We start from the raw sequence: 9735 nt of genomic DNA on the forward strand, positions 1-9735 counted from the left end.
AGTGTTAAAAAGATGCATCTTAATAATCCACATAAATGTTAAACTCATTCTGCAGTGAGGAAAGTCCAACTTGGAATGAAACGTTTTAAACATTTAAAAGTGAAAGAAGTATATAAAATCCAAGTCTGTTTTGCGTACAAGTCCTCCTTTGCTGCACTATATCTTCTTAATTAGCCGACCTGGATGAAAGCTGAGCTTGATAAGAGCTTCAGAAGGATTTCAATTTGATAAAACACCATCAACTCCACATCAGGAGTGCAGGCGCAGAGACAGCCGCTTGTTATTTCTTAACGTGAACAAACCTGCATGCAGTTTGTGAACATGACGCAGACGGACATGAGTTTGGAGAAGATCCGCAGGAGCTCGGGGTTGGTCAGCATGCAGTCCTTCAGGCAGTTGTCCAGGAAGCTCGTGTGATGGCAGAGCACGTCGTCGATGTTTGAGGCCTGATGAAGGAGAACAAAGACACATTTTAAAACCTGCGTGTGTCTCCTTCTGTAAAGCTCTGTGAAGGTTTATTCACTCACTGTCTTCAGGTTGTTCTCCATGATGTGCCAGGTGGGCTCCATCACCTCAAACATCATGTAGTACTGGATGTTCTGCACAAAGTTGAGCATCCGCTGTCGGAGGGCGAACGCCGCCGCAAACCTGCGCGCAACAGAGTGTGAGGACATTTGGAAAGCTGAGATTGTCACGGATGTTCACGTCATACGCCGGCTCACCATTTGGCCAAGTGTAAGGAGTACTCCTTGAAGTCCTTGTTGCTGATCCACACGTTGCACAGCAGCCGCTCGACGTGTTTGCAGTAGAACATGTGTCGGAATAACATCTGGTACCTCGTCAGCGCTTTTCTGGATGATGGAGACAAACGTTGCAGCGTCTTAATCGTACAAGTCTGATCATTTTCATGCTTTCGTATTTCCAACAAGTTCCTTTAAATTTGCGAATCAAAACCCTCATTCCTCTTTGCTCCTTCGCTACTGTCAGCACATACAGGTGTTTACTGTGACTCAGTCCCACATACATGATCCTGCTGCTGGAAACACTCCCCAGCACCAAATGTTTATTAGTCAGCGATCTAAATATTCCCTCAAAGATGCACTACATCCTCCAGTTTCTGGAATAGTTAATAAAAAATAAATAAATAAAATAGTGCCCAGCTGTTTTTAAGAAAACATTAAGCTGGTTTTGTTAAATTACACGACACATTTGTGACCTCAATTAAAAGATTTATGCATCAGAAAGTAGAGAAATTCTGCTAATTATTTGTGGTTTGTAATCCACTGTAATACAGCAGAGGAATGAATATGAGCTAATTGAATTTCACTGTTATTAACAGTGTGATCACTATCATCACTACATCTTCAAGCTGCACTAATTTTATTATCTTCTGCAGCACAGTGAGGCTGCCATGTTTAGCAAGAACCTCAACAGCAGCAACTGAAACATGTCTTTGTACGTTTCTTTTTTTCTGGTTTGCTGCTTTCTTTTCTATTCTAGATTTAGGATTAAGCACTTATTACATGTGCGTATTGTCTTTTTTCTTTTTCCCCCGTTCATCATAGACTTCCTATAAAAGATGGTCGCAGCCACCCACTGGTTTGTAGACTACAGTTTTAAAACTTCAAGTCTGCTGCCATCTTGGTTTTTGAAACTGGATGATAAAAACTAAACATTTCAGATAAGATCTGCTGAACCTGTTGATGATGAGCGACAGCGGCCATTTGACGATGTAGTCGAAGGAGAAGGCCTCCAGTCCGCTGAGGGCCGCGTCAGTCGAGTCGGCATTGATGATGGCCTTCTCTTGTTTGGTTTCGATGGCGAGGACTCGCAGCAGCTGGGTGATGACGTCATGAGGCATCAAGTCGATCTGTGGAGAGAAGAGACAGTAGAAAATGTAAAGCAGCGTGACTCATGAACGATGAGATCAGTGTGTGAGTCAAGGCAGCTGCTGGGCTTCATGTTACTGGATCACTAGACGACGTGATGCAGGACTGAAGTGCTGCTGAATTTTTTTCTTTTCTCTTCTCGTTGTGTTTCTCAAGATTACTTCTGTATTTTGGAGTGTCGTCGTGTGTTCAGTCATCTCTGACGGTTGTGGCTCAGGTGGTAGAGCAGGTTGTCCTCTGATCGTACGGTTGGCAGTTCGATCCCCGGCCCCTCCACAGTCAAAGTGTCCTTGGGCAAGACGCTGAACCCGAAGCTGCTCCCAATGGAAGGCAGCACCTTGCATGGCATCTCTGTCACCATTGGTGTGTGAATGTGTGTGTGAATGGATGAATGAGAAACATTGTAAAGCGCTTTTGGCACTTATATAGCGCTTTGGATAAAAGCGCTATATAAGTGCCATTTACCATCTCTGCTGATGTTATGATTGTAAAAATCACTGAGACTTCTGTCAGGCTTTACAAACAAGTCTAATGATAAATAGCGAATAAGGACCTATAGGGGAGATAAACAATAATCTTAATGCAAAACAGAAAAACACTGATTTTCAGACTGTTATTTTTCTAACACCAATATCTAACAACTTTCACTATCCTTTGAATAAAAGTAACATTAATTCATTGAAACCTGTTTGTAATAATAACCTGTAATAGTTTTTTTTTGTTTGTTTGTTTTTAACTTTAAGGTAATAACATCCCCTGCCTCCGCCCTAAGTCGGCTGGGTTAGGCTCCAGCTCCCCCGCGACCCTAGTGAGGATTAAGCGGTGTATAGATAATGGATGGATGGATGGATGGTAATGGCATCTCCGCCTTGTCAAGTAAGCACAGGCTATAAAGTTTAACTAGAGCAAGAAGTTAGAATTACCTCCAGAATTCAAGAGGTTGGGATCTGATACTCCCTCTTTACAAAGCATTCCTTTTGCGATAAAACGTTAGAGAACTGTGACTTTTGTGTGCTGTTACAGTCCTGGTAGTAACAGAACAGATTTTTACTAAAGGGCTTAATTAGTTTCACATTGTTGTTTGAATTTGTCTGTCTGAACTCCAGAAAATGACTCCTCTTTGCTGTAATGGAGCCACTCACATAAATACAGCTTTAATGCCAACAACTACGTCTGCTAGCAGGTTTAACATCTTTCATATGTGTGTATTTAATCCGTTCCGTCTCAACTCTGGCACATTTTGTGCCAGCAAACCCAAAAGATCGAGTCAACAAATGAAGCTGAAAAGAAGATAAAAGCAGGTTTTTGCAACACAAACGCAATGCTCATCTGACATTTGTATAAAATTCTGACAAAGATGAAAAATAATTGGACTTTGCTGAAATAAAGGTGCAAACTATTGATATAATCTGTCACATGTGGGTTGAGGCATCACACTTGCTCTGTTCTCACCAGTCAAATAAGCTTATTGACGCTCAATAATGCGCAGGAAGAAGATAAATCAACTGCACATATTAAACAAGATACCATCTAGAAATGTATGAAATGTGTATTTAATGGCCCAAAATAAATAATTATTGTGAATGTAATAGAAACTTTGGACGCATCTCTTTAATAATGCTATGCAGGAAATGAATGTGTTTTCCATGTGGGATAGAAAAAGACACAAAATCAGTGGAACTCTATCTTGTACTGGAATGAATAGTCAGACGGTGCAGACGTTGGGCACACTGTGGAAGCGGGAAGCAGCACCCACCTTCAGGTCGTCTTTGAAGGGGTCTGTGTTGGCCGTGCTCATCCTCAGAGCCAGCTCCAGCAGAGCTTCGAGTCTGGGAGGAACGATGTCGTCCACCGGCTTCTTCAGCTCCTCCTCCGTCAGGTCCATGAAGTGCACAAAGAAATCTCCTTTGTCCATCAAAAAGTAGTGCTTGATGGATCTAACGCAGGACAGCAAAGACACATGGTGTTTAGTCGTTACAGAGAAAAAAATAAAGACCATCAGTCATGAGTTTTTTTAAATTTAGTTTAGTTAGGTGAAGTATTTTTAGTCCTAAAAAGAGCTTCAAACCTCACATTGTTGTTATTATTATAAAAAGGCAAAGAAACATTAAACGTGCCATCCAGGACATACAGCATCTCATCCTCTCCCCGTTTTGTTTCCCCAAAACAAACTAAAAACCAATAACCATTCACCTCAGACGTGAAACCAGCTCCTTCTCCTCCATGAGGAAGTCCAGGAGCACCTTGCTGGCATAGTTGTAGGCTTTCTCTATCTGCTCCACGTAGGCTCTTTCCTTCAGCGTGTACAGAACCTCCTTGGCGTCGGGACACGTCACATCTCGGCCGCACTCCCGCACCACATTCAGGTATTTCCCTGCACAATAACACATTTAAACACACTATTTAAAAACTCTCCTTAAAATGTTTCATGTGTTTGTGTTTTTCTTGCTTGTTTTTACCTGTACTTAATATTTTGTCTGCCATTTTCTGTAGGAAGGAGGGAATCCGATGCTGTACGATGGTGTATCTCTGGTCCCAGTACTTGTCGTTATAGTCCTCTTGAATCTTCTCCTTCTGCAGCTCGTGCTCCTCCACCATGAACTCACTGTGTGGACACAAAATAAGGACACAGATGAGCTTTAGGACAATAGTTTAAACCGTTGATCATTCTGAGTGAATATTCTGAGCGCAGCTGAACCTGTATGGATCCTTGATGATGCCTCTGTAGATCCATTTCTCCAGTATTTCAAAGTAAGGGACGCTGGCTGCCTTGGTGAGGTAGAGGCAGAGTTCCTGAGCCTGGCTGTCTCCGGTGTAGTTGAAGGTTCGATCGTGGAGGAGGCTTAGTGTCGAGCCGCCCATACACTCTCCTTTATCTACTGAGGAAGCTGAGACAGAAAAAAAACATTATTTAAGTTCACGCACCAGCAGCCTAATCGTGTGATCAGTGGAACTGCATCTGTACTTTAGGAATGTTGAGGGATAAACAGCAGATGTTTTACAGGTGTACAGTCATGTGTATGTTTAGCAGAGCCCAGTTTTCTGTTGTTGTAATCTCTATAAAACTGGGTCACATCGCCCTCCAGTGGTTAAAATGAGTAAGTGGAGCTGTATTTGAAAAGGCTGTGCAGGTCAAACCTGCTCTATCTCAATAGTCTTCAGAGAATAAATATACCTAATCCTTTAATAAGATGAATAACATGCAGAATATAAATGCCTCCTGTGTCCATCTTAATTAAAATTGGAATAAATGCAACTGGTTGACAAAAGAAAGAAACGCTTCATCTTGTGAGAGATACAAGGTCCTGCTGAATTACATATAGATTCTTAGCATGTTTGTGAAAACAGACAAATTCCAAAAACATTCAGTGTATTCTAATGAGATTAACTCAAAAGTAATGTAATAAATAATTAAACAAACTCAAGGCTAAAGAAAAAAAAAATCAGCTGAACTGCAGGCTGTGTTTACAGATGGGAAACAAATTAAAAACATCAGTAGTAAAATATCTAAAGTATCTACAGCCACCAAGTTTTTAAATACTGAAATAAATAATCAAAGAAATCCATTTGTTTTTGAGTTCTCTCTACTTCTAGCTTAGATCTTCTACAGATGTGCAGGACTTTATATTGCAGTGAAAAATAAGCCCACAGTGAGGAAGAATGAGTCGGAGTCAAAAAATCATCCAGAGTTAAATTTGGTTAATTGTGAGGAACAACATTGATGCACTTACAGCTTGTTTTTAAGTATTATTTCAAGCACCAATAACAAAAGTACGCCGTCATATATGCAATTGTTTAAAAAAAATGTCTGATCAATGTCGTCCACCCAGGTCTTTATTTTCTTGACTCTTTACAGAAGCAGACAGCAGGAGACACACGACCTGGCTACATAAGACAGCGGCCACACAGCTCACGTTGAGACTCTTACCGATGGATGCCAGTATGTCCATGGTCCTCATGGTGGGCTGGATGTAGAACCAGAGCTTCTGCAGGGACAGCAGGCCCTGCCGCTGGAGGTGCTCCAGCTGAGTGACCAAGATCAAGTACTCCTTCATCAGGGTCCTCATGGCCGCCGTCAGGGCGTGGTTCACCTGACCGTACTCGAAGGACGACTTCTCCTCAATGAACCTGGTGGACAAACACCACAAAGCAATGCGATTTAAAAACCTGTTCCAGGATTGTGCTGACCCAAATATGAGCAATATCCAAAGGGGATGATGTGACCTATAAATATCGAAAGTACAATAACTACATGAATTAATTGGCATTTATGTTACATTTTTGTCGCTCCATCCAGGCTCTGTATCACAGTAATTCCAACTAATATCATTAAATAATCACTGAACATGATCTTGATCTGGATGAGAAGCAGAAACTGGATGGAAGGATCCAACTTCTACTACATACATTTAATTTATACAAAACTTCACATAACATCAGAGACCTGGAACAACAGTAAAGGAGATTTTCATGTCAGTATTTAAGAAAATCACATACAAATACAGGTTATAAGCAACATTACTACCTACAGCAAACTGAAATATAGTTTTAAGAAAAATTAAATGTCAGATTTTTTAAACACCTTTAAAAGTTTCTGTTTTCAACCTGGAGACATCTTGATCTTGCTACTCCTCCTACCGTGTTATAGTGGAGTAATACGACGCGACTGGTAATATTCTGTTAACCAGCTCTTTGATAGACATGTCGAGTGTTGAATCAACGATGAAGGAGCGGTTCTGCCTTCCCAGGACAGGCTGAGCGGTGATGTCTCGTCCATCAACTCCGATCAGGACAAACAGCAGATCCTCCACTAGAGCTTGTTCCTGAGTCCCCAGGGGCAACGTACCTGACCACAGACAATATCAATGCAGCCTTTTAATGAATTTGATAATCTTTGGTACATGTAGACGAGGTGAAGGTGAAAGTCTACAGGCGTACCAACGGCCACAGCTGAATCTCCTGGAGGAGTCGGGCTGGTGATGAAGTCTCCGAGCAGCGCAGGACGGTCGTACACCCAGTTAGGGAACACGGGGTTCGGCTGCGTCGGGTTCTTCTTGTTGTGTTTGTCTCTCAGCATCTTCCGTGTGACTTCAGCAGGCTGCAGGAAAATTCACAAAGAGACACTGATGAACTATGAGCAGCATCAGATGCTAAGCTAGGGCTGGGCAATATAGCTGAAAAGTCTATCATGATCCATCCTTTGTGGGCCAACCTAACCTTCAGCTCTACCACATCTGAGTAAGTAATGCTCACCAGAGGAGCGTTGGAGCTCGCTGTCACGTTGCCGAGCTTCTTTCGCAGCTCGTCCAGCTCCTGCATAGAAATCTTGGTGCTGGTTTGAGGCAGAGTGTAACTGGTGGTGGTGGTTGAGGTTGTGTTCGCCGATGACTCCGACCTCTCTTTGGCATTCTGCTGCAGAAACTGGAGCATCTGTGAAAACATCGTCACAAAGATGTGATTTTAGATCTAAAAATGTATCATGTTTTCAACCAGGAGACGTAAATGAATACATGTCTTGGTTGTCTGGAATCTGCTTAACAAAATGAAGCAGCCATTTGCAGTAATTTCTGCTAAACTGAGCTGAATTATAAGACAAATATTTTTTGATTTAGCATCATTTTAAGATGCAGTAGTTTGTGTACTGTATGATAAAATGCTTTAAGTAAACTGAGTTTTTAGGAACCTATATAATACTGTTCCTCCTAAACTCAATACTCTAGTTTCTAGCATTGCTGTTCAGGCATCATCAACACAGACTTAACTCTAAGCCTTGTTTTAAAAACTTATTTTAACGCTGGATAGTTTTTATAGTGGCTAGATATTCATACTAGAAAATGTGTTAAGTCATTGTCATTTACCACTTTGGAAGGCTTGTTGTGCTGTTTCCAGGAGAGGAGTTTTTAAATTTATCAATATTCTGATTACTAACTAACAACATACAAAAACATATAAAAAGCAGTGTGTAAATTATGCATTACCTCTTTATCCTCGCAGAGTTTGGAGAGCAGATACACCAAAGGGTCAAGGTTGCGAACATTTTTGGATTTGAGCTCTTCATATTTCCTTAAGAAATCCTCAGGTGTTTTAGAGAACTCTGCTAGTTTCACCTAAAAATGAAAGAACAGCTGATATGAAAACAACATCCACAGTAACTTCCTCCTATAAATTCATTCAAGCCTTTTCATGCCTTTTGGCTCATATATATTCAAAGGATGGGACACAAGTCAATGATGCCATCAATGCAAACAGCTTTTAAATTAATTATTTGCGAGTTAGAATTGACTCCCTTATTTATACATGTTACTGTCATGGAACTGTTGAATGAAATTTGTGAGCACGGATGCAAGCTCTGTGACTAAAATCCATCAAAAAGTGAAGTGGATTTTAAAAGTAGTACCATGCAGATAGCTGAAGGGAAGGACAAAGCCATATAAAATCAGTGACCGATAGCAGGCTTTTACCCACAGCCTACATCTGGTGAGTCAGCAAGGCTACAGTGGATCCATAAATAATGAGCTGAATCAATGTGTGTAATAAATCTGAGGACAAAGCACAAACTGGGCATTTCGTTTGAGAGCATTTGCCACTACAATTCAGGTGTTTCAAGTCCAATACATGGTCACTCTTCCTTCAACAGATACCATTCTCACAGGAGGACTCTTAATACTAGGGGGACGTTATGGTCAGTTTTGTCAATGCCACGACTTGGAAGCTGTATCAAGATATTCCTGTGTGTAGCATCACCCACCTTGGCGCTGTGAGCAGAGACTGTAGTGGTGACATATGGGGTCCTGTGCTTCTGCAGTAAGTCTATGTAGCCCTCTGCTCCATCACCTCCCCGCACATGAAGCAGGCTGAGCAGCTCGTTCACGTCGTGGTGGATCCTAAACTCACTCATGGCTCAGGCAGCTGGGAGGAAGACAGCACGGTTTGTTTTGAAGGAGAGAGAAGGAGGAGGAGGACAGCTTTGCCCCGTTACAGAGAACATAAATATTAAAACTCTTAACGACAAATATGATCCATAGCTTAGGTGGCACATGCACTGATTATAAGGCAGTAATATAAAGGCTATAATTTAGTGACTTCTTCTCTCTTGGTAGTGATGCGAAGCTAACAGATATCTAATGCTAGCTGGCTAACTAGCCTTCAAGATGAGGATGCTAACTAGGAGCTAGCAAACCAAACATGTAATAATACATACATAAATGCATATAACAACGTAGCTCAGTAATTTTACGCCCTATTTCAGGTGTAACTAAAATTCGGAGTCAACACTTTACCTGTCAGTGGCGTTATGAGCAATTCAGCAGCGTTCAGCAGAGAAGGTAACTAAGGCGCCGAACAACAGTCAAATCCTTCTTCTTCTACGGATTTAATCTGTGCAGCTTTTAGCGCCGCTCCGCCCCCTAAAGGCCGAACTGCGTCCTGCAGCTACTGAATGACAACACTGCTGATTGTTTGTCACCAAGCTGTTGTTACTTAAAAATGTCTGAATTTCTAGAGTTTCATCATGAAGAGGCCATCGGAATGAAGGAATTTAAAAAAATTTTCATATCATGTTTATATTTTTATTCATTTTTTCTTGTTTTGTCTAACTTTAATTGACTTTATTTATCGTATTCATTGTATTTGTTCAATTTTATTTATTTTATTTGTCATTAAGATAAAATCCGCCTTTGTTAGTCCCACAGTGGGGAAATTTACAATGGGATAGTGCAAAAAAATAGATGGCCATCACTCAAAATAAATAAACAGGATAATACACATTAGTGCAGTTGATACTGTACAGATTCTTTCAGATATTGCATAGATCCCACTGAATGTGAAAAGTAATGATATTGTACAG

At 41.1% G+C, this 9735-nt stretch overlaps 1 protein-coding gene across 1 annotated transcript in view; it reads right to left on the reverse strand.

Moving 5' to 3' along the window:
• tubgcp2 (tubulin gamma complex component 2) overlaps positions 1–9255 on the reverse strand; it is a 12852-nt gene extending 3597 nt beyond the window's left edge. The window contains exons 1-15 of the mRNA XM_008301289.1: positions 9170–9255; positions 8638–8798; positions 7868–7996; positions 7143–7319; positions 6828–6987; positions 6528–6735; positions 5818–6017; positions 4588–4777; positions 4349–4494; positions 4083–4263; positions 3646–3826; positions 1698–1870; positions 723–851; positions 528–648; positions 303–446 (exon numbers count right to left, since the gene is read on the reverse strand). Coding sequence (XP_008299511.1) covers positions 303–446; positions 528–648; positions 723–851; positions 1698–1870; positions 3646–3826; positions 4083–4263; positions 4349–4494; positions 4588–4777; positions 5818–6017; positions 6528–6735; positions 6828–6987; positions 7143–7319; positions 7868–7996; positions 8638–8787 — 2289 coding nt within the window. The 5' untranslated portion in view covers positions 8788–8798; positions 9170–9255. The remainder of the gene's footprint in view (positions 1–302; positions 447–527; positions 649–722; positions 852–1697; positions 1871–3645; positions 3827–4082; positions 4264–4348; positions 4495–4587; positions 4778–5817; positions 6018–6527; positions 6736–6827; positions 6988–7142; positions 7320–7867; positions 7997–8637; positions 8799–9169) is intronic.
• Between the last annotated feature and the right edge of the window lie 480 nt (positions 9256–9735).

This window comes from Stegastes partitus, unplaced genomic scaffold (assembly GCF_000690725.1).
Source record: "Stegastes partitus isolate 25-593 unplaced genomic scaffold, Stegastes_partitus-1.0.2 Scaffold1655, whole genome shotgun sequence".
Lineage (NCBI taxonomy): Eukaryota > Metazoa > Chordata > Actinopteri > Pomacentridae > Stegastes > Stegastes partitus.